This window comes from Mesoplodon bidens, assembly GCF_964165515.1.
Source record: "Mesoplodon bidens genome assembly, chromosome: 5".
NCBI lineage: Eukaryota > Metazoa > Chordata > Mammalia > Artiodactyla > Ziphiidae > Mesoplodon > Mesoplodon bidens.
In genome coordinates this window covers 67,998,316-68,023,486 of record NC_138161.1, presented here as the reverse complement: position 1 = coordinate 68,023,486, position 25,171 = coordinate 67,998,316, and the positions used below count along the sequence as shown (strand labels likewise).

Below are 25,171 nucleotides of genomic sequence, written 5' to 3'. Positions count from 1 at the left end.
CAGTTTACAGGTTTGTAATAAAACCTCAAAGACAGTTAACAGGACTAGAATCTAATACTATCTACAAAGGTGCAAAGATAATTTTTCTCTCTTTAATTACCCCTATTTTTTTTAACCAAAGATAATCATAGTAAAACTAATTTGTTTGCATTAAACTTGGCCTGATTATTTATATAAGTACAGCAAGAATAGTGGTTGACCATATAAGTCCTATTTTAAGACTGCTTTGCTGAAACCTTGTAAGCAAGGTACCAGGTTGATTTTTTTTGAAGCAGTTCTTTGAAGCTATCTGGTCATATCTGAGTCTGTGCACACCTTTCTCAAATATGACATTCCAGTCAAAGCCTTGGTAATATAGCCAGTGTTTCTAAGTGTATCCTATTACAAGGAGAACAGATTGTTATTGAACTTATGCAAGCAAATAAATTGTTAAGAGAGTAAGAATATTCACTGAGAGTTCCTGAATTCTGGAGGGATCAGGTGGGGAGAAAAAGTTTCCTTTGTTCACAAAGGTATACTTTACCAAATTGTTGTTAAGTCATAGATAGCTTAAGAAAAGGTCTCCTTAAATCTGGAAAAACAAAAACATTAGAGTATCCTCCTCAGGTCATGTAGTCCTATGTAATTAATACTTTTTCTGCTTGAGTACAGTTTTTCAAGGGCCCAGAGGGAGGAAGCCTGAGGCCTTTAGGGACCCAAATAGTTGTTCTTACATATACTGTGGTGGGTGAAGGAATGGGAAAACAGAAAAATGAGATTTGTCAGGGAGCCAGGAAGAACCATGAGGCCATCTTGGTTTTCCCACAGCTCCAACTGTGTTTAATTTACAGCCATTGTTTACCCATCTTAGTTTCTCTGATTCAGGAGCAGACTGTCGTCTGTTATAAGGACATCAGGTCTGGCAGTAAGCGGGTCATTTCTGGAGAAGTAGAATGAATCTCATCAACACTTGCCACAATCTTTATATAGATTCTGTTGCCTTTACATGAAAGTCAGCTAGGTCATTTCCCTGTTACTCAGGTTCAGTATTTTTAGTGTGAGCCTCAATTTTGATGAGTAATTTCGGAAAGTAAGTGAATAGCAGTAAAAGGATTGTTTGCTTGTTACCCATTTCTGATTGGGGTCCCAGAGGATGTCATACACCATTTTAAGAAAATGACTAGAATTATAAGTTAGGATTATACCAGGATATATCAAGTTTCTAGGAATTTCACACAATTTCTAGAACACTTATACACCTGATCAAGTACAACATAAAGAAGGCTTAATGTTACTTCTTGTTTGGTAATGCTTCCCATGTAATTTAACATATCAAATAAGCCTAACATCTTTTGAAATGTTCCAGGGGCCTCTGAAAAATTTCAAAGTTAGTTTGTGGTCAAAAGACTTCATTCAGAATTTGATTTGGGGAAGTTTGTCAGAGATATCAAATGCTTTGGACACTTGACTAACTAAGATCACAGGTCCATATGAAACAATACTCGATTGTCTATTTAGCAGATGAAGGAAAATTAAGTTCTAGTTTTATATAAGTACACTATTGATATTAAAACTTAATTTTTAAAATGCTTATAATAATTCAGTTTTAGCCAGCTTGATTACACAAGGTAAAATCTTTTCTCTCTTCAGTGAAGAGAGAAAAGATTTTTGTATGCCTTTAGTTTACTCTTTATAACCAGAAGCTCTAGTTCAGACAGAATTACTCTCATTTCCCTTAACAAAATGCATCTTCATTCCTCATGCCTTTTCTTTTCTTTGTTTTTTTAAAAAATTAATTAATTATTTATTATTTTTTTGGCTGCGTTGGGTCTTCATTGCTGCATGTGGGCTTTCTCTAGTTGTGGTGTGCAGGCTTCTCATTGCGGTGGCTTCTCTTGTTGCGGAGCACCGGCTCTAGGCCTGCGGGCTTCAGTAGTTGTGGCTTGTGGACTCTTGAGCACAGGCTCAGTAGTTGTGGCACATGGGCTTAGTTGCTCCGTGGCATGTGGGATCTTCCTGGACCAGGGCTCGAACCTGTGTCCCCTGCATTAGCAGGCAGATTTTTAACCAGTGTGCCACCAGGGAAGTCCCTCATGCCTTTTCTAGCCAAAAACACATTGTGCTTTCCTTGCATATGGAGATGTTTCCTTTGTTGTTTCTTTAATTACATATATTAGAATTTTTAATCTTTTGAAAACCTTAATTTCTGGCTAAAATTTAGGAACTAAACAGTTGTGGACTCTTACACTATCATTCCAAAGCTTGGCAAAATTATAAGTACTCTTTGTAACTTCTAGAAACATGGGCTTTCTCATAGAAACTTTCTTAGCATGGCACTGTTGACTGAAAAAAAAAAAAGCACAATGTGAGAGTTGTGATTTAAGTTTTATTTGGGGCAAAATGAGAACTATAGCCCAGGAGACAGCATTTCAGGTAGCTCTGAGAAGTCGCTCCAAAGAGGTAGCGGGGAAGGTCAGTGTTATATGACTTTAGTGAAAGGGGGTACGAGCAGCCAAGCACACATTTTGGCAGAGGCTTGCTGCTAGTCACGAGGAGCAGGTGTCACTGTTAATGATTTTAGTGCTTTTCTAGATATGAGGAATGTAAGAATTGGACTCATAAAATCTCCTGAAAATATCTATCTGAAGACCTGTTCTGCCAGTTTTTCCCAGAGCATAAAGTGCCTCATTCCTGATCTCCACCCTGAACTCCTTTCAGGGGTTGTTGAAGGTCAGCAGCTGCAGCAGCTCATGATTTAATCCTTGTAGAGGTAGATGGCAAGTGCCAATAGTTGGCAGCACCAAACATGCTTACTAATAATCCCAAATTTTATCTCTAGTTTTTAAACAATAGAAAGCCCAAAGTAGATAAAGCTATGTTCAGTAATTAATCTTTCACCTATTTTATCTTATTTGGAATGATCTAAATGTTCAATAAATTTCCATTACTTAACCTAAGCTTAGCAAAACTTTAGGGTTTCAGGCTGAAGACTTGGAAAACTTATTTCAAAAGTTCATCTAGAAAATCTTTTTATTCTACTTTTATCTATTTAACTTACTTGCTCTAAACAATTATATTTAGGTTACTAATGAAAATTTCATCATACCAAGTTATTTTTCTTGCTGACAAATTTGTTAGCTTAGGTAGAATAAAAATATTATAATTAATGCTGACAACTATTAAGACATGTCTGTTTTAATTAAAGCAACAAACTTAAACTAGCTTTTACTTCCTAAAGATTATCTTGGATAACTTGATCTTGAAAAGCATTTGAGTTAGCTATATTCCTTAGAACTTTGGAGTAGCCAATCCTTACAAGCTTGTCTTTAAACTAAAAAAAAAAAAAAAAATACAGCTCTTATTGTAGATCAACTATATTTCAAAAAAAAAAGATTACACTTCTGATGAAGTTTTAAATTGTATTTAGGTTATGTTTTAAATCTAGGCTTGGTATCATGGGCTTTAGCACAAGTGATGCCATTTGGAGCCTCTGGTTTTTCCCTTTGACAAAAAGGTTTTCAGTTTTACTAGTCGGATAGATGAGAAGTTGTATCTCAGTATGGTTTTAACCTGCATTTCTCTAAATGTGCATGATGATGAATATTTTTTCTTATTTTCAGGATTCTTTAAAGAAATATATCTTTGTAAATTATCTGGTTATGTCTTTTCCTTATGTTTCTACTAGGTTTTGGTTTTTACCCTCTCCTTTTTAAAGAGTCTTAGAATCTTTTCTTTTTAAAACTGATTAGGGTTCTTAGCCATTTGTTTCACATGTGTATTTCATATATTTTTCTCAAAAACTTATCAATTGTCTTTTGACTTTATTGCATTGTTTTCACCATGCAGAATTTTTATTTTTCTTTTCATTTATTTTTTAGCAATCTTTTTTTTTTTTTTGCTTCTAAATTGTCATAGTTAGAAAAGTTTTTCGTATATTGAGATTAAAGAGGAATTCACACGTTTTCTTCTAGTATTTGTAAGTTTGCATTTGGATGCCTGATGCATTTAGAATTTAATTTTGTGTATGGTGTTAAGTCTGGATCCAGTTTTATTTCTCAATGGTTCCCATTTATAAAAAAGTTTATCTTTGTCCCAGTGATTTGAGATGCCACCATCATATATTAAATATCCATATGTAATTAAGTCTATTTCTGGACTTTCTATTCTATTTGCTATTCTTTCTGTCAGTTAATGAGCCAGTACCATGCTTTTAATTATAAGGGCTTTATAGTGTGTTTTAATGTCTAGTAGGGTAAATTCTACCTTACGGTTTTTCAGTATTTTCTTGGCTATTCTTGCATGTTTGCCCATATGAAACTTAAAGTGCTTTTTGATATTGTATTAGAATTCGATTGAAATTTAATAGAGCTGAAATCTTTATAATGTTGAGTGAACCTACCCAAGGATAGGTAATATCTTTGCATTGGATCTAGTCTTTTTGATTTTTCAGGAGTTTTAAAATATTTTCCTCATACAGGTTTTCAGGAGTTTTAGTTTTCCTCATACAAATTTTGTACACTTCTTGTTAAATTTATTCTTGTTTAATCATTATCCTGTTTTTAGTTAGTGGCTCTCTTCTGTCTTCTACATGGTTATTATTTGAATATGTAAAGGCTATTGAGTTTTATATTTTTTTATCGTGCTATTTTCTGAATACTTTTGTTTAAATTACTTTTATCATTGATTCTCAAGGATTTTCCAGGTATATTGTCATATCATTTGCAAACAGAGTTATTTTACTGTTTCCCTAACAATTCTTGTGCATCTAACTGATTTATTTGGTCTAATTGAATTAGCTAATAGCTCTAATAGGTAGTGGTAGTAGACAGTAGTAATAGAGATAGTGGACATTTTTGCTTTGTTTGTGATTCTAGTGGAAATGCCTCTGCTACCCTAGTAAGATACTGACTTCAGGAATATGGTGTGTGTGTGTGTGTGTGTGTGTGTGTGTGTAATCATTTTAAGAAAATGTCCATTAATTGCAATTTTCTCGAATATTTTTTATCAGGAATGGGTATTAAATTTTGTTAAAGGCTTTTTCAGTATCTATGGAGATAGTCATAGGTTTCTCCCCCTTTACATCTCTTAGCATGTTATATGAATAGATTTCCTACTATTGAATCAGTTTTATGTTCCAGAATAAATTTCACTTGGTCGTGTTATATTATTTTTTTACATGATGTTGGATTCTATCTGCTAACATTTAATATAGTATACTTTTGCATTATTATCCATAAATAATATTAGTGTACAGTTTTTGTATGTATGTTTATATGTGTGTTTTGCACTATCTTTACTCAAGTTTTGATACCAGACTTTCTCATGAAAAACAAAAAGGAAGATTTTCCCTTATTTTCAGTACTTTGGGACTGGTTAAAGGTTTGATATGATTACCCTATGAAACAGTCTTGGATGGTGCCTTTTTATGGGGTTAATTCTCTGATCACCTTCTCTATTTTATTTTTTTGGAACTTAATCTCTTTAAGCTTTCTATGTCTAGTGGAGCCAATTTTGGTAGCCTTTCTTTCCCAACGAAATTATCTATTTCATCTGGATTTTCAAATATATTTTCATAACGATCTGTAAATTAGTCTGTTAGGAATTTTAAATATTTCTTCTATTTCATTGGCTATGCCTCTTTTTTTGATTTATTATTTTGTAAATTTCTACTTTTTGTTTTCTTCTTGATCAGATTAACTAGTGGTCTATTTTGTAAATTTTTAAAAATCAAGTATTTTGTTTTACTAGTTAGGTCTATTAAAAAAATCTACCTCATTAAATCCTATTTTTTGAATTTTATTACTACTTCCTACTGCTTTCTTTTGTTTTACTTTGTCATACTTTTTCTAGTTCTTTTTGTTGAACTAGGAGTTTAATTTGTTGACATTCATATTTTTATTAATAAAATACTGTGTGTTTTTATTTTAATACTATGAATTTAGTACTGTGAATTTTCCTGTGGTCTCTTATTTTAAATGTAACTGTAGATTCTGATATTTAGGGCTTTCATTATATTTTTTTAGGAATTATGATGGATTTGCATGTTTTCCCTTTTTTGCCTGGGTAGAAGTTCTTTTTTGTTGCTGTTGTTAATAATTTTTAGTTTTATTGCATTGCAATATAAGCATGTTGTTTATAACATTTCTACTTTATGGAATTCACTGACAATTTCTTTGTTTCCTAATATATGATCAATACAAACTAGATAGTTGTATTCTCTATTATAAAAGTAAAATGAGATATTTTCAAAAAATCTACCTTTTTGATTATGTTAATTAAGTCTTATTCATTCCTATTTATTCCCCCCTTCCAGTACTTCATCTGTCTTTTAATAAGAATGGTTTATTAAAGTCTACTAATTGTTAGTACACTTCTCTCTTTGTCTCCTTGTATCTCTTATAGTGTTTGCTTCACAAATGTGGTTACTTGTTATTTAGAGTGTAAATGTTCATAGTAAATATGACTGATTGATAGTTATCTTTGTTGTGCTTTTGGTTTTGAGCATTAAATTATACCCTTCTTGGAATATCCCTCACTGCTTTCTTCTTGTTTCTCTTTGCCTGGGAATTCCTTTACCCATCCCTTTATTTTTAGCCTTTTTGAATTACTTTGTTTTAGATATGCTTTTTTGTACCACACTGAGTTGTAGTTGGTTTTGCTTTCTGAAACAAATTGAAGATCTTTTTAATAGATGATTTAATCCCATTCACATTTATCAATATGAATAACATGTTTGGTTTCAATTCTCTCAAATTATTTTATAATTATTTGTATTATGTGATATTTGCTGTTTCTTTCTCCACCCAAGGGTATTCTTCGGTATTTTATTTTTAAATTTAGAAAGGTGTATATTTTTGTTTTAATGGGTGATTTTGTACTTTTTATTATCTGGTTTGTCAAGATTTTAATTGTATCCTGTAATTCCTACCTATTGCCAGAACAACAGTCACTGACATAGAGCTTACTTTAACTTTCTTTTTCCCTCTCCCTTTTTCAAAGTGCATTATTTCTACTTTATCTCAATATAAAACTTGCATACATTAATTTTCCACCTTTGCCTCCACCCTTGTGGGGGGTAGGGATGGAAAACTAATATAATCTACATTTTTAGTTATTCAGATTCTTACCATCGTTCTTATTGCTGAAGTATTACTTCCTCTCTTGAGTGGATGAAACTTATCCTCTAGTAGCTTTAGGTTCCTTGAGGAGGGCTTATATAATATAGAATTCTTCAAGTTCTTGTATGTTTCAGACAGTTTTTCCATAACCTTAATATTTGAAGCACACCTTGGCTGGATAGAAATTCTTGGTCTATACTTTCTTTTATTGAGTTTTTTGAAAATGTTGTTTCTTTGCTTTGTATGCTGTTTTCAAGAATTCTTATGGGAGTGTGTTTCTTTTGCCCTTCCAAATATGTAGGCCTTGAGAGTTCTTTTCTTTTCTGTTTTTTTTTTTTTAACATTTATTTGTTTATTTATTTATTTTTGGCTGTGTTGGGTCTTCGTTGCTGTGTGTGGGCTTTCTCTAGTTGTGGTGAGCAAGGGCTACTCTTCATTGGGGTGCATGGGCTGCTCATTGCAGTGGCTTCACTTGTTGCGGAGTACAGGCTCTAGGGCGTGTGGGCTTCAGTAGTTGTGGCACGTGGGCTCAGTAGTTGTGGCTTGCGGGCTCTAGAGCACAGGCTCAGTAGTTGTGGTGCACGGGCTTAGTTGCTCCATGACATGTGAGACCTTCCCAGACCGGGGCTTGAACCCGTGTCCCCTGCATTGGCAGGTAGATTCTTAACCACTGCGCCACCAAGGAAGTCCCGAGATTTATTTTCTATATCTTTGAAGTTCAATAGTTTCACTAGGCATTTTAGTTAACTCTTGCTATGGAAGAAATTACTTAAGAACTTAGTGTCTTAAAAGCAACTAGTAAATATATATTAACTCAAAGTTTCTGCAAGTCATGAATTTGGGAGTACCTTTCCTTGTAGTTCTGGTTTGAGCTCCTCAGGAGGTTGTAGTTAAGTTGTTGGCCAGAACTGTAGTCATCTGAAGGGCTGACTTAGATCTGCTTTTAAGATGCCTCACACACATGCTGGCAGGTTGGTGTTCATTTCTTTACATGAACTTCTCCATAGAGCTGCTTGAGACCCTTTTGCCTTGATGGTTGGCTTCCCCCAGAGTGAGTGACCCAAAAGAGAGCAAAATGGAAACTGCAATGTGTTTTATGACCTAACCTCAGTTTTTAGTTGTTTTGGGTGAGAGGCTAAATTGGTCCCTGTTATTTTATCTTGGTTGGAAACAGAAGTTTCCCAGCTTCCATAATTTTTATGCCTCATCCTGTTTATCTTCTCTTCATGGTACTTCAGGTACGTATGTTTGACCTTTTAGGGTGTAGAATCTGTTATTTTACTATGAAGAGCACTGATATTTTCTCAGTCAGCTTGGCTAAGCTCAAACTTTTCCTGTTGTAGGCAATAGCTCAAATCTCTGTTCAGTTGTTTAGACTTTCACCTAACTGCTTGGAGTCTCTCCACACTTGCATAGTTTTGAGGTCAGCCAGATACTTGGGCAGAATTTGTATGAAAAATATGGGGTTCTCCTTCTCTGGATCTCTCAATTCTGAACTTTCTCTCTGCATTTTGAAGCTCTTGTAGTTACTCTGAACTGTCTTTCAAGTTCTGTCAATCAGTAAACTCCAGGTTTCCATTTAAAGACTCTGTCTTAGTGAGGCCTTCCCTAACGATGCTGTTTAAAAATTGCAGAACCACCTATCCCTTTCTGGTACTTCATTTTTTTTTTAACATCTTTGTTGGAGTATAATTGCTTTACAATGGTGTGTTAATTTCTGCTTTATAACAAAGTGAATCAGGTATACATATACATATATCCCCATATCTCCTCCCTCCTGCATCTCCCTCCCATCCTCCCTTTCCCACCCCTCTAGGTGGTCACAACTGTGCTTCAATTTTTTACACAGCTCTTATCTATCACCAGTTGACACAGAATGCATTTTAACATTAGTTTACTTTCTGATTTCCCCAACTATAATGTAAGCTCTATGAGAGTAGATACATTTCCCTCTTGTTCAGTGCTATTTCTTCAGTTCCTAGAAAAGCTCAGATTGATGCTTAATAAATACTTGTATTAATGAATGAATCAATGCATTAATTTATTTCATTTTCTACCTCTTGTATAGTACCCGAAAGGCAGTGGATGAGGAAGAGGAAGCAGTTGAAGAGCGTCGGAATATGCGAACTATTTGGGTGACTGGCAGAAAAGATTTAACTGAAAGGGAAGCGGCAACTCTTATAGTAGAAGAAGCCAGAATGATTCTGCAGCAGGACTTAGTTGAAATGGGAGTGCAGTGGAGTCCATATTCCCTTTTAAATTCTGATACACACTCATTGACCTGCAGTGAATCAGAAGTAAAAGAACACAAATTTATACCCCAAACTAAGAGTTCTTATAAAAGATTAACATCAAAGAAAAAATGTAACACAATATTTAATGATTCTTCTGTTACTCATTTACCAAATACAGTGCAAGATTTAGATAAAAGTAGAGAGCATACAGATTCCTTTTATTATAAATTTCAGGATGGGCATCAAGAACGTCAGGTGCATTCCATTTCCAGAACAAAAAAACGGGCTTCTTTGAGTATAAATAAAGAAAAGCTAGGAACCTCTCTGAATGAGGGGAAAGCAAGCACTACGAAAGTTGTTCAGACTCTCTCGTCTGAGAAAACAAAAAAAGAAGCTTTGAATTTCAGTTCAGAAGAGATGAGTACAACCTCTCAATCTTGGAAACATAGTAAGCATCTAAAAGAATCTAGAGACAGTAGCCCTGTGAAAGACACTAGGATGTGTAGAATCAATTTACAAGAACAGACTCTGTCTAATCCTATTCATTGTGAAGAGTCATTTACTTCAGATGAGAAGAATATGGAATTTAGAAGTCCAGAGCCATTTGCTAAAAACATATCTTTCTGTGCTGAGGGAAGATATAGCAAAGTATCATTCCCATCACAAACAGAGCAAAGTTGTTCAACGAACAATAAAATATCTAATGATGTTCTTGTGGAATATTTTATCACAGAATCCCAGAAGAAAAATGTGACTCATCAAGCCACTAGTGTGGTTAGTGAAAATGGAAGAGGATTAGCTGTTGAATCAGAAAAAAAAAATGAAGCGCTGATACAAAATGATTCAAAAAACCAGCATGTTAATGTGAAACACCATGACACCCATCCAATTAACCAGTGCCTGGAAAAGCAGTTTGATAAACAGACAAATACTTACACCAAACTGAAAAAACCAATAGCAAGACAAATGCCCTATGAGACAGACAGCAGTTATATGAATAGGGACTCAAATGTTGTTATGAAATGTGAAAGTACAAAGTTTAATCCTGAGGAAAATAAATCAAGTAATCTTCAGGTATCAGGAGAAAACATAAGCAGCACTGAGATACCCAGTGGAGTACATCTACTAAGTGGAGCATTTGGTAAATCAGGAGGCCAGCATGAGAATATTCTAAATACCCTTAGAGTACAAGTAAAAACAGATGCTTATGCAGCAGACAGAACTAAAAATAATCATGTTTCTGACTTAGGTTTAGATCTCTGTGATTTTGAAGACAGTTTCTACCTGGATACTCAGTCAGAGAAAATAATTCAACAGATAGCACCTGAAAATGCCAAGCAAGAAGGAGCAAAGGATACCAGCTTGGCAACAGGAATGATGCAGAAGAGCCTAGACAAACAGAGCTCAGTAAGCTCCTTTCAGAAAGAGATTCACATTACTTTTCCAGGTGAACAACATTCACCAGGAATGACAAATCATTTGAAACTTAAGACTGTAGATGCTATGAAACAAAGCACTGATTCACATGGGGTTGATAACCTGACTCCAGAAAGCCCAATTTTTTATTCTCCAATATTAATAGGGGAAAATGACCCATGTTTTAAAGGCAATGAACTTTCTGTTACTGACTCCCAATTAAATAGTTTTCTTCAAGGTTATCAAACACAAGAAGCTATGAAACCAGTTATACCTCTGGTTCCTAAAATGAGAACTCCTACTGATATAGAAGTAGAATATCTGCCAGTTCCTGAAACAAGTTTGAATTTGAGTGGTAGTTTACTGTTTGACAGTTTCAGTGAAGAGTACCTCATAGAAGAACAACCACCTGATGTACAAGCAAAAGAATGCCTTCCTTCTGAAATAACTTCAGTCCATTTTGCTGATTCTCTGTGTCTACAACCAGAGGGCCCAATTAAAAAATCAGATGTGAATGAGAATCAAGATAATCAGCAGCCATTGTCTTGTTTCAGTGATGAGTCTACTGTATTTTCAGAAATGGATTCTGCTCACATGGTTGAAGCTTTGGATAATGTAGATGTATTTCCTGTCCAAGAGAAACATAATGCTGCAGGATGTCTTAGAGTATTAGAACTGAGTGATCCAGTGATTGTGGGTAATGATTATTCCCAAAGAGAAGTAATTGGAGGAGATAAAGATAAAAGGTCTCAGAAATCCAAATTAACTGGGACACGGCAAGATAATTCATTCATATGGTCAGGGGCATCATTTGATCTAAGTCCAGGACTGCAAAGGATTTTAGATAATGTGTCCAGTCCTCTAGAAGATGAAAAGCTAAAATTAACCATTACAGACTTTCTCAGTTTGAAAGGAAAAAATACAGAGGTAAATGACAAACAAGAAATGATTTCAAATTTGGAGACAAATCAAGTGCAAGGAATTCCATTTTCCCCTAATATTGTGGTAAAAGGCAATATTGACGCACTAGAGAACAATGTCCTTCATGGTGAAACCTCCTCCCTCTTGCCTTGTAAAGAAAACTGTATAGTTGATGATAATGGACTCATTCCTCCTATACCATCTGCTTCTAAGTTGTCATTTCCAAGTTTTCTTGGAACATCTTCTGTAAAACTTAAGAAAATTGGTGGTGGTTTACAACTTGGTGAAAGTTATTCATTTGGCTCACCTTCAGATAATAAAAACTGCGATTTAAGTCCAGAGACTAGAAATGGTTTCAAAGATGACAGTCCTATTAGAGACACAAGCTTTTCACCGCATTTATCACAGGATGGATTGCAGTTAACTCTAGCCTCATGCAGTCCAGAAAGTTTGGCCATAATTGACGTAGCGAGTGACCAAATTCTCTTTCAAACATTCATGAAGGAGTGGCAAAACAAAACTCGATTTTCCATCTCATTGGCTTGTGAAAAGATCAGTAATTTGACATCTTCTAAAAGTGCTACTATTGGTGGTAGGTTTAAGCAAGGTAAGATTTTTTAAAAAATCTTTTACATTTGTATGTAAAATAGTGGACTGAGATGGGACTGAGACTTTTCAGTATTGGATATTAAATGTAATAAATGTGTTCAAAGTTTAGTAAGTTTCAGGCTTCCCTGGTGGCTCAGTGGTTGAGAGTCCACCTGCTGATGCAGGGGACACGGGTTCGTGCCCGGTCCGGGAAGATCCCACATGCTGTGGAGCGGCTAGGCCTGTGAGCCATGGCCGCTGAGCCTGCGCGTCTGGAGCCTGTGCTCTGCAATGGGAGAGGCCACAACAGTGAGAGGCCTGTGTACCACAAAAAAAAAAAAAAAAAAAAAGTTTAATAAGTTTCTCCTATGTGGGTTTACATGTGGAACAGCCTTATTGTTCAGCACAACTAGATTAAAAATAGTTACCCTCTGGTATAAGAGATGGGGGACCTCTGGACACATGGGCAGGAGAGCTGAGCAGTGAGGCCAAGAGCTCAAGCTGGTAGACTGAAAACGTGCAGACCACTAGGACACTGTTCGTTCCTCTGTCTCTGATCCATTGTTGTGCCTGGGGTTTAGTCAGGCCTGTGTCTGCCTCCTTCCAAGCAGGCCAGAAATCCCATCTAAACAGCCTTTCTATAGCGGCTCCACACAGGAGTTCCATACCAGTGTTGTCTCCCAGGACATTGACCCAGCAGCCAAGCTTATTGCTGGTGGGGACACCACAGTTGGTATGGCTGTTTCAGGGGCCAGCATTAGAACAGTGTTTGACAGATTGATGCTTGGGTGTGCCAGGAATCTGTCTCTCAAACAACACCTCTTCTATGCCATTCTGGGCTCTGCCTTGTCTGAGGCCATAGGGCCCTTCTGTTTGGTTATCTTCCTCATCCTCTTTACTTTGTGAGTCTCTGGAGGTTTCCTGTACACCCCTGCTGCTTTAGCTCCTGGTCATGCCTGGTGTTAGAGTGTGCCAAGCTTACCATTAAACACAGCATTTCTCTAAGAAAGAAATCATATATATACATATATATATAATCATAATATGCATATATTATATAATATGTATATTAGTTAGAATATAATTTTGTAAAATTTAAGATGTATATTTTGAAAATGGATCAGACTTTTTTTATGGTACCTTAATGGTGTGACATGGTTTGAATTTAATTAATTAAAATATAGCTGATTTACAATATTAAATTAGTTTCAGGTATACAACATAGTGATTCAGTATTTTTATAGATTATACTCCATGTAATGTTATTGTAAAATAATGGCTATATTTCCCTTTGCTGTACAATATATTCTTGTAGCTGATTTATTTTACACATAGTAGGTTGTACCTCTTAATCCCCTACTGATATCTTTCCCCTCCCCACTCCTCTCCCCACTGGTAACCACTGGTTTGTTCTCTATATCTGTGTCTGTTTGTCTTTTGTTATATTCATTCGTCTTTAATTCTTAGGTTCCACCTATAAATGATAATATACAGTATTTGTCTTTCTGTCTGACTTATTTCACTTAGGTCCATCCATGATGTTGCCAATGGCAGACTTGATGGTTTTTATTAATCATTGCTCATGAATTATTTTCTCTTAAACTGTAATATCCATATTCACTTATGTAATAACAGAAGTACATAGCAAATAGGCACTATATTTTTCACAGTGTATATTAGCTATGTTTTCCAAGACTTATCTCAAGTAGAACTTGTACCTCTACTGATAGTCATGAAAGCCTCATAGAACTCTTTCAGGTTTTCAGAGAATTGAAACTTCTTTTTTTTTTAAAATTTATTTATTTATTTATTTTTAGCTGTGTTGGGTCTTCATTTCTGTGCGAGGGCTTTCTCTAGTTGCGGCAAGCGGGGGCCACTCTTCATTGCGGTGCGCAGGCCTCTCACTATCGCGGCCTCTCTTGCTGCGGAGCACAGGCTCCAGACGCGCAGGCTCAGTAGTTGTGGCTCACGGGCCCATTTGCTCCGCGGCATGTGGGATCTTCCCAGACCAGGGCTCGAACCCGTGTCCCCTGCATTGGCAGGCAGACTCTCAACCACTGCGCCACCAGGGAAGCCCCGAGAATTGAAACTTTTGGTTAAATAATGCCATGTATTCCTGTCTTATTTCATGGAAGTAATGATTCAGTATTATGGGGGAGAGCTGTAGTCAGCTTGACAACCTGTTGTGGAAATCAAAGATTTGATCAAATTTCTTAAATCTTTATATTTATGAATGAGTTTGTTCATAAAGTTCTGAATATTTGTTTGATCTTCAATTCAGGAAGCATATGTGTTAATGACAAGTTTTATCTACTTTCATGTTGACTAGCTCTTTCCATTTTTCATTCAACAAACATAAAACTGAGTACATTTTCTGTGCTAGAGGTTAGAGGGATAAAAACATTCACTTAAATTTAACAAATATGTGACAGTTATTTTCCAGGTATTGGGGATATAATTGTAAATAAGATGGATTAGTTTTTGACCTATGTCTTTGTGAAATTGAAAGGTGTATTATTTTAGGAAAAATATTGACTCAAATACAAAATCATACCTAATTCTTCACTAAGAAGTAAGACTTTTGATTTTTCTGGAGTTTCTAAGTGTTAAGAATTGCTAAATTTGCTACAAAATTTTTGTAGTGTGCAAGTGGTCTTTATTTTTGAGTTATAGAAATTCAAAATGCAGCTTCTGGAAAACTTTAAAAAGTTAATTTTAAACTATCTTAATCATTATTACAGATCTCTTTTAGGAAATCTTTGGTAGATTTTTCATAGTGACAGTTATCTTAAATGGTGGGAAGCCTAGGAAGATCTTATACCTAAAAATGACTCTCCACATAATGCATATTGGAGGGATCTGAAAAATTTGCTTATCAAATAATTTTTTATTATATCATTTTTTTTTAGTATTCAATTTAGTGGTTTCATTTTTAGAGATTTTTAACTATTTCACTTTGGTTTTATGTAGTTAGTTCCTCTCAGGAAAGCCCTATTGGAGATGATGGAATTCCTGTTAAAGGCTCTGATGGCATCTTGGTGGTTGGACTGGCAGTATGCTGGGGTGGAAGAGATGCTTACTATTTTTCATTGCAGAAGGAACAAAAGCATTCTGGTAAGTAATCACTATTTGGTTAAGTTACCATATAATTTTACTGTAACCTCTATGAGGATAGTGACTTGTTTGTTGAGAATAGTTTCCTGATATTTATCTAGAATTTATCTTTTAGGATTAAAAAAAAACCTTTAAAAAATAGTAGCTATTGTGTACATTATTTCATATATTAACTAGAATGACGTTTTAAGAAGCCACTCCCTTACTCTCTTCTGCTTGTCACATGTGGCTGTTAATACTGTGTTTTCTTCTTCGGGGTAGTGGATCCTTAAGGACTCACTGGCCACCTTGAGGATTTGATTCTGAAGACTGGATCATGGCAGTTTCTTTCCAGGCTTTTATCCTCCTATCGACTGTATCTGGAACTCATTTAGAGGCAGTGATGAGCTAGACATCTACAGTACTTGAATCACACAGCCTTTGGAGAAGTCTTGGAATTAAAAGAATAGGACCTAGGTATAAATTGTGATCTGATTATGGCTGTTGGATACCTAGTTGATTGTTTGGTTTTAGACAGAAGCAAAATTAATAAGGAAACATTTTAAAAGATGCCGTGTAATGTCTGTTCTGAGTAAGCATGAAATATTTTCAGTTGTTTCGTAGGAAAACATCTTAGTATAAGTAATTACTTGAACTTCTTTTATTTTAGATGTAATTTTATACATTCATACTAAAATTCCCTCTGAAATGAGTTCCTTTAAAATTCATTTCAAAATAACTTTTCTCTCTTAAATTCCACATTCTGAGAAGTGTAAATTTATTTTTAGGAATCTTAATGTTTAGAATTTTCTCCCACCTGATTAAATAGAGCATTATAAATCACCTAGCCCAACCCTTAATTTTTAGATTACAGAGCACTTCATCTATATAGCCAACATGACCTGGATAAGGTCTTGCTGAACTAAACTGAGGCTTTTGAGTCTTTTTCAGTCTTGGCACTAAAGATTGCTGTTTCAAATGAATGCATGTACTTTTTGCCTTAAGACTTTTTTTTTTTTTTTTTTTTTTTTAAGAAATTAGTGCCAGTTTGGCCCCACCTTCTCTGGATCCAAGCCTGACTGTGAAAGACAGAATGCGGCACCTTCAATCTTGCTTTCAAAAGGAATCTGATAAAGAACGTTCTGTTATCATCTATGACTTCATCCAGAGCTATAAAATTCTTCTTCTGTCTTGTGGCATCTCCCTGGAACAAAGTTATGAAGATCCTAAGGTTCCCTGTCTTATCTAAAAGAATTTTACATACTTCAAAAAATATTTAATTTTAATGTTTAGGGTTAATTCTTAAATGACTTGGTATTTATTTAGCTTCAACAATACAGCTTAAGTATTTTAGAGTAGTCACTCCTTTGTCCAATAACTTCATCCACCCAGAACAGATTATTATGTACCAAATGCCTCTGTGTAGATAAAACCAGAGATGTGACACATTCCAAGCACTAAAATTCACATCTTTCTTCAGAGACTTAAACAATTTTCATTTTGGTCATAAGTTCTAAATTTTCTGTCTCACAGTAAATTAGAAATGAAAGGAGAACTGTCAGATTTAGATATATGATAGCAGGGTGTTTCAAGTATCCATGAGGATAGAGGCAGAAAATAGCAAAAGCATATAGATATAAGAGATCACAAAGCATAGTAGTTAGAGGCCATTAGCATAGGGACAAATGACCTTACTAGCCCCTGAGAACTTTTCCATATAATAGCAAACTATGATACACTCTTCATAATGATGACTCTGAGTTATTAAGGAAAGAGTAACTTATGTTGTTGTAATATACACTTGACAGTATAATGCACTTTCAGAAGACATTTATTTACAGGATCATAGCCCTGAAAAGGGATATCGTTTTTTTCCCTCCTGTTGAGACTGGATACATGAGGTGTGTGGAATATTAATTTTGAGTTGAGATATGATACTAATTGGTTGTTATTATCAATATAATCAATGATAATAGGATAATATTTTAGTTTCTTTAGCTTTTTTGGCAAAGATTTTTGAAGGCAGTATCAGGTAAACTAATGATACTATTCTTTCCTATACTTCAAACCAGCCTTGGTTTATATGTGATAAATTTCATACAGTTTCTAAACTGAGCTTTACTGGATATAAAAGGTTATCACCTAATTTTGATGTTCCAGAGCCCAAAATGAGAATATGGGTAATGTGAGCTTATTAAAACTGTAGTAGTATCCCAGATTTATATAGCACCTTTGGCATAAACTATTTGAAATATTCCATACTTGGTTTTGTTAATCATAACATTTTTGGTGTAAGAAGAGAAGCTATTAATTTATAAAATTTCACTTTTATAAGAGACGTTTGCCAACTTTTACATCAGACTTATTCAACACCCCTAAAAGGGTTCTGATCACCAATTTCTAATGGTGGGGGGAAGGGGGTTTCGCTGTATCTCCAGCAGTTCTCTGGGTACCAGCTGGGTGTCCTACAATTCAGCTCAGTTCTGTTACTATCTACCTGGAATGAGCATCAAATCCCATAGGTTAAGGTCTCAGTCCCACAAGCCCCCAACTTCAAACACCAGTTGCAAGCCCAGCTCATTACCTGTGCTTCTGGTCAACCAGCTATAAATAAATCAGATTCCCACAACCCCCTCCTTGAGTTTGATTAATTTACTAGAGCAGCTAACAGAACTCAGGAAACCAGTTTACTCACTAGATTACTGGCTTATTACAAAGGATATTAAAGGATACAAGTCAACAGCCAGATGAAGAGATACATAGGGTGAAGTTTGTAAGAAGAGGCGTGGAACTTCTGTTCTTTCTAGGCTTGCCACTCTCCCTGCATCTTCATGTGGTTACCAACCCAGAAGCTCTCTGAACCCTGTCCTTTTGGGGTTTTATGGAGGCTTCATTACATAGGCATAATTGATCAAACCATTGGCCATTGGTGATCAATTATCCTCTGGCCCCTTCCCCTTCCCAGGAGTTGAGGGGGTGGAACTGAAAGTTCCAGCCCTCCTATCACAGGGTTGATTACTGGTGGCAACCAGCCGCCATTCCTAGGTGACCTAGGGGCACTCAAAGTCACTGCATTAGCATAACTAAAGACACCTTTATCTCTGTTGGGAAGACCCAGTTTATATTTCTTATTATAATTTACAAGATCGCCCCTCCCCGCCCCGTAAAACTACATTCTAGACCTATAAAAGAAGTAACCGAGTCATTTAGTAATTATTGAAATTATGAACAAGGCTTAGATTTCCTTATTCTAAATCCAATTTCACTCTGCTAGAATCAAGTATTAGAAAATACAGGTCTTCTAGTCTCATAGGGAAGCTAACAGTACCAGTCAAATCACTAGTTGGATGGTCATGGTGACAAGTCCTCATCCTTGAGAGAAATTCTGTAGGCATTCTAAAACACTGGATATGAACTTGTAATGGTGAAATATTTATGTCTCACTTCTTCCAATATTGAATAAGCCACTCAACTGTACAATTAAATATGCTTAAAATAGTATGTTTTATATTATGTGACTTTTATCACAATAAAAAATTTTTTTAATTAAATAAACCTAAAACTATATAGGCCCATCTTTATTATAGTAGTAAGAAAGCCAAAATTATCCTTAGTGGAGAAGAATCCAGCTGCATTTTCAGAAACATGACTTTTGTTAGCTGAAAGACACTTGGTTTTCAAGCCTACTTCTGAAGCAGGTCAGCAGGAGCATTGCAGTAGTGGAAAAGTATAAATTTTCCTTCTTTGAAGGCCACCGCTCTTATTGGTAAAAAATGAGTTATTTTTTGTACCAATTTTCCTTTCCTTATCCTGGTACAATTATCCTTTCCTTCTCCTCTCCTGGGAAGACCACTGAATAAGTATTAAGTGAAAACAAGTGAGATTAGAAATGAGCTTTCTTTTTTCCCTTTTTAATTTAAGGGTACAGAAATATCTTTGAAAAATCAAGAAAATATTCTGATTGTTATCCCATTCAGGTGGCATGCTGGTTACTAGATCCAGATTCCAAGGAGCCGACTCTTCATGGCATAGTTTCCCGTTTTCTTCCTCATGAGCTTCCACTCCTGGAAGAGATAGAGACTGGCCAAGGAACTCAAAGCCTAGGGCTGAATGTCACCGCTGAGCATTCTGGGCGATACAGAGCATCTGTAGAGTCCATTCTCATCTTCAGCTCTATGAGTCAACTTAATTCTTTGTTGAAGAAGGAAAACCTTCAAGGTAAAAACACAGTTCCTGGCATTTTTATGATGTTATAAGACTGGGGATAGTTATGTATTTAGCCACTTTATCACAGGTAGATAAATTATACTTTTTATGCAGACCCTTTCTTTTGATTGTCTAGGGCAGAAATTTGTTTTACAGAAAAAACAAATTTTTTTCTGTAAAAGGCCAGATGATGAATATTTTTGGTTTTGCAACCTAGACAGTCTCAATCACAAATATTTAACTCTGCCATCACAGCACGAAAGCAGCTATAGACAATATGAAAATGAGTGTTCCAGTAAATCTTTATTTACAAAAACAGGCATCTGGCCCTAGTTTGGGCATAGTTTGCTGAACTTTGGCTCTACTGTAATAGGGTGAATTAGTGGCATCTTCTTCATTTATTCCTAATTTTATATTTGAATGTTATCACATGGTTTTTTTTCGCACTTAGAATATATCTTTTATGGATTTAAAAAAATGAACTGTTTTCTTTTTAGAGCTATTAACAGTTATTTTTTTCAGCCAAGGGTGTTTATGTGAATCTTTTTTTTCCCTTGTGACAAATAGTGTGGATTTATTGTGCAGGCTGCTGGCCCAGATTGAGTACCTTGACTTTGGAGAGTATAATATATGTTTATGGTGAAAATGACAAAGTGGAACAAAGTTGGCTTCATTGTGAGGAGATATAAACCATGGATTTACTGGTTGATTAATAAATACTAGAAACAGCAGACTGATGAATTCACAGAGACCAGGGCTTGAATCTGTATTATTTATTTGTGAGGGACCTTGGGCAAGCTATGTTAACTCTCTAAGTCTGGTTCTAATTTTGTAAGTATTAAATGAGACAGAGAACTTAGTGCAGTGTTTGCCACAGAGCAGGCACTCATTATTGTGTTCCTTGATGATGATTATTACTGCTAGCACAAACCCCCTGTGCTGGTAATAAAGTTCTCCCCAACATCACTGGGGTAGAATAATACAGAAGACCAGACTGACTTATTTGCTCACAGGAGACTTGCTTAAGTGATGTTAATTAGTAGCTCTTCAGCAGGCATTGTAGTATTTCAGACAGCTTCTCTAAGCCAATCTAGGCAGGCCAAGGAGTGGGAGTATGCAGCACACATACCTCAGGCTACTTTACAATAATGCTGAATGAACATAGCTCATTCCTTCTTAGTCTGACTAGTCTGCCCCTAGGATAGGCATCCAGGGTAGTCTTTATAGTTTCTAGACACTGACATTTGATGATGGTGATATGAATTAGTCTGTAACTTTTTAGATATTTGTTGCCCATTATCAGATTTGTAAGTTTTCAGTCTGATTGGGAGGGGATGGTTCCACTATTTTTTTTTTTTTTTTTTTTTTTTTTGCTGTACGCGGGCCTCTCACTGCTGTGGCCTCTCCCGTTGCGGAGCACAGGCTCCGGACACACAGGCTCCGCGGCCATGGCTCGCGGGCCCAGCCGCTCCGCGGCATGTGGGATCTTCCGGGATCGGGGCATGAACCCGTGTCCCCTGCATCGGCAGGCGGACTCTTAACCACTGCGCCACCAGGGAAGCCCTGGTTCCACTATTTAAAGACAGTTTTTCACCTATAAAAAAAAAGAAGACTGACTTTCCTTTCCAGAAAAGTACAAGAAACCCTCTAGATTTGTAATTTTTAACTTTCACAATTTCTTTCTATGTGTCTTGAAAGCTTCTTTTTTTCCTGCAGATTTTCAAAAGTTGGTGACCACGAGGTGTTAAATGCATTCTTGTACAGTGTTAAATATTTCTTGTTTACAGAATCCATAGAATTGAAGTACATTGAGATAAAGGAGGTTTTTGGAGAGAATATGGACAGCTATCAAATTTTATTTGAAAATAATTATTTCAGGATGTGCTTGTTAATTTTAATGGACCTCCAGAATCTTCATCTTTTTCTTTTCTCATCTTCTTGCCTGTTGGAGAGGTGTGTTCTAGCTGACTTTCTCCCCGTAGAGAGCTGATTTTTGTTTGGGTATGAATTAATACTAATAGCACAATGTGTCTTTGCTTAATTTGACCCAGGACAAAGTATCCTGTCCTCTTCACATTGATCAATTAGGTCCTTTCTAGATAGTTTGAACATAGATGAGATGATTTTCTAGGAATGGAGTGAGTTGGTTTCTCTCTTTTTCAAAGGACCTCAGCTGCACAGATTTATATTAGTCATAAGTGATGTTAATTAGTAGCTCTAATTAGTCATAAGTCATAATCCCAGAAAAATTCTAATTAGTAGCTCTAGATTAGTCATAATCTTTCTTTCATGAACACTATCATCATTGGTCCATGTATGGTCCTCTTATTATTCACCATTATTTTAATAATATAATGATAACTGTTAACTCACATTCATAACTTAGACTTTTGTCTACCTTTGTGCTCCTCCTTCCTTGTACATCCCAAGTTTTATTCCCTTATTTTCTTATTTAAATTTTATTTTTAAGTAAAAATTTTAGCATATATATGTCTAAGTCCAAACATGTATTATTTGGCTTTGCTTGTTTTTGAACTTTATAAAACATCTGTCACACTATGTCTTGTTTTGCTTGCTCTGCATCATGTTAGTAAGATTCCTGCATATTATTGCAAGTATGTGTAGTTTATTGATTTTCACTGCTCTGTAATATATCACTGTGTGTGTGTGTGTATGTGTGTGTGTGTGTGTGTGCCAAAATGTATTTATCCATCTTCCTCTTGGTGAATGCTCAGGTTGTTTCTAGTTTTGTTTTATTTTGGTTTTTTGTTCTGCTATAACAGGTGTTTCTGTATAAATATTCTTATAAATTTACATGTCTCCTGCTACACTAGGCAAGAATTTCTTTTGCATGTAGAATTGCTCCATCTTGGAAATGGGAATATTCAACTGTACAAGATTATGTTAAATTGTTTTCCAGAATGGTTGTATGAAGTTTGTTCTTTAAACAGCAGTGTGAAAGAAATCTTGCTGATTATGTTGTCTCTACTTTGCCAAGTCATTCGTTGTAAAATGACTGTAATTTTTCTTTCTTGTGCTTTGTTTTTGGTAAGAGAGTTACTCTAGTTTCATGGAATGAGTTGATGAATATAGCCTCTTTTTGTTCTGGAGGAGTTTATGTATCATAGGAATGATGTGTTCTTTAAAAGTTTGGTAGAATTTGCCTGTAAACTCTCTTTATGGAAATATTTTTAACTACTACCTTGACTTCTTTAATAACTGTAAGATTATTCAGTTATATCTTTTGATTATGTTTTGGTAAGCTATCTATATTTTTAAGAATTTATCTAAAGGTATTGCTGATTATTTTTTATATCTCTGGTTTATCTGTTATGTCCTCTTTTTCTTTTATAATATTATTGTTTAATCTCACTAGAAGTTTATCCAATTTTTGTCTTTTTAAAGAACCAACTTTTGCCTTTGATCTTTCCTGTTGTTTTTGTTTTCTATTTCATTGATTTCTGTGAACATTTATGTAATCTCTTTTCTTCTAGTTCCCCTGACTTTATTTGCAGTCCTTTTTCTAAATTCTCAAGTTTGACACTAAACTCATTACTTTTAAAATCATGTTTTTCTTTTCTAATTTAAGTACTTAAGGCTATAAATTTTCCTCAAAGTTCTACTTTCGTTATATCTTACAAGTTTTGACATATATTGTTTTCATTGTTTTATCCTAAATATTTAAAAATTTCTGGTGTGCCTCTTAGACTCATAAATTATAAGAAGATTGTTTTTAAATCTCAAATAGTTGGAAACTTTTATTTCATACTTTTATTATTACCTTCAATCTTTATTGTGTTGTAGCTAGAGAACATGTTTGTGTAATACCCATTCTTTGAAGTCTTTTGAGAATTGTTTTGTAACCTAAAACTTGAACTATTGTGTAAATGTTCTGTGTGTATATAAAATAATATGTATTCTAATTCTGGATGCAGAATTTTATAAATGTCTGTTAATTCAATGTTGTCGTTTAAATCTTCTATATCTAATTTTCCCTGTAGTTCAGGTAATTTTAATTTTATATGTTTTGATACTACTTTATTAGGTGCGTACAGGTTTAAAATTGGTGTATTTTCCTGGTGCATTAAACCTATCATTATGTTGTGACTAGCTTTTCCACTAATATGATTTTTACTCTTAATCTATTTTTTGGAATGAATATGGCAGCATCAACTTTCTTTTGGTTAATACTTGCCTCATATCTTTTTTCTATCCCTTTAAACCTTCTAGATCCTTACTTTTTAGATGTCTTATAAAGTATAGCTTATTTCTTTTTCAAACTACCAGTTTTTGTTTTTTTACAAATTTAGCAATTTATTATGATGATTGATGTGTTTCTATTCATTGTGATTATTGACATATTTACACTTTCCTGCTGTTTTGTTTCTGTTCATCTTGTTTGATTTTGTATATAGCTTATTCGTAGCTGTGCTCTGTTCTAATGATTCCATACCTGCAATTCTTAGGTATCTAAATCTGTCATTTGTTGTTTCTGCTGAGTCCAATTCATACTTTTTTGCTATCTTATATTTTTTATAATCTTTGTGAAATCATACAAGATTTGATCAGTAGAGCCCTGCAGGGCTTATTTGGGGGAAGTCTTCCTCTAGAAAGGCTATGCTCTGGCTTCTGCTTGTTGTTAAACTAAACTGCATCCAAGGCCTACATTAGCTTTTCTTGAGAGTTTTGGTTCAGAACAGAAGTCTGAGAATCAGCTTCTCCTCCTATTGCTACTTCAAAAATCTATTATTCCCTCAACCTTTTTGCAGTAAGACTCCATTCCCATTGCAACCCTGTTTCTTCCTACTGTCTATGAATCCAGGCTGGCTTCCTACCACTCTTGACTCTTCTTTTTCTGACCCTAGTTCCTTATTTCTCTGGTCCCACATCCCATGAATTTCTGCTCTGGTTCCAAATCTCCAAAGCCAGGCTCTGACTGCCCAGTATGTTCTGACTATTAGAGGCCAGTAGCTCTCACTTGTTTGCTTTTGGGGGTGGTTACAGGTGTCCTTTGGGATTTCGCCTGCTGATTGAGACCAAGAGTGCCTTAAAGAATGTGTGGGGGCTTCCCTGGTGGTGCAGTGGTTGAGAATCTGCCTGCCAATGCAGGGGACATGGGTTTGATCCCTGGCCTGGGAAGATCCCACATGCCGCAGAGCAACTAAGCTCGTGTGCCACAACTACTGAGCCTGTGCTCTAGAGCCCGTGAGCCACAACTGCTGAGCCCGCATGCCACAACTACTGAAGCCTGCGTGCCTAGAGCCCGTGCTACACAATGAGAAGCCCGCACACCACAACAAAGAGTAGCCCCCGCTCGCTGCAACTAGAGAAAGCCTGCGTGCAGCAACGAAGACCCAACACAGCCAAAAAAAAAAAAGATTGTGTGTATGTGGAGCTGGGGAGGGCACGCCAGGTTTACACAGAGTCCTAGTGACCCATAGTACTGGAGCAGAAATCTTTGTTATGGATTTTTTCTTAATAATTTTAGGGTAGCATTTCCCACAGAGTGTTCTATGGACACTTACTTTTCACAATGTTAATAAATATTATACAGATAAAGGGTTTTATGGTCAAATGATTTCAGACTTTTGGTTAAAACAAAATTAAATAGTTGTC

At 35.5% G+C, this 25,171-nt stretch overlaps 1 protein-coding gene across 4 annotated transcripts in view; it reads left to right on the top strand.

Annotated features, from left to right (window-relative positions):
• The window catches only part of POLQ (DNA polymerase theta), a 130,723-nt gene that overhangs the window by 62,872 nt on the left and 42,680 nt on the right, over positions 1-25,171 (top strand). For all 4 annotated transcript variants that reach the window (XM_081235101.1, XM_081235100.1, XM_081235102.1 and 1 more), the window contains exons 16-19: positions 9,166-12,275; positions 15,227-15,370; positions 16,384-16,580; positions 19,327-19,567. In XM_081235101.1, the coding sequence (XP_081091227.1) occupies positions 9,166-12,275; positions 15,227-15,370; positions 16,384-16,580; positions 19,327-19,567 (3,692 nt within the window). The remainder of the gene's footprint in view (positions 1-9,165; positions 12,276-15,226; positions 15,371-16,383; positions 16,581-19,326; positions 19,568-25,171) is intronic.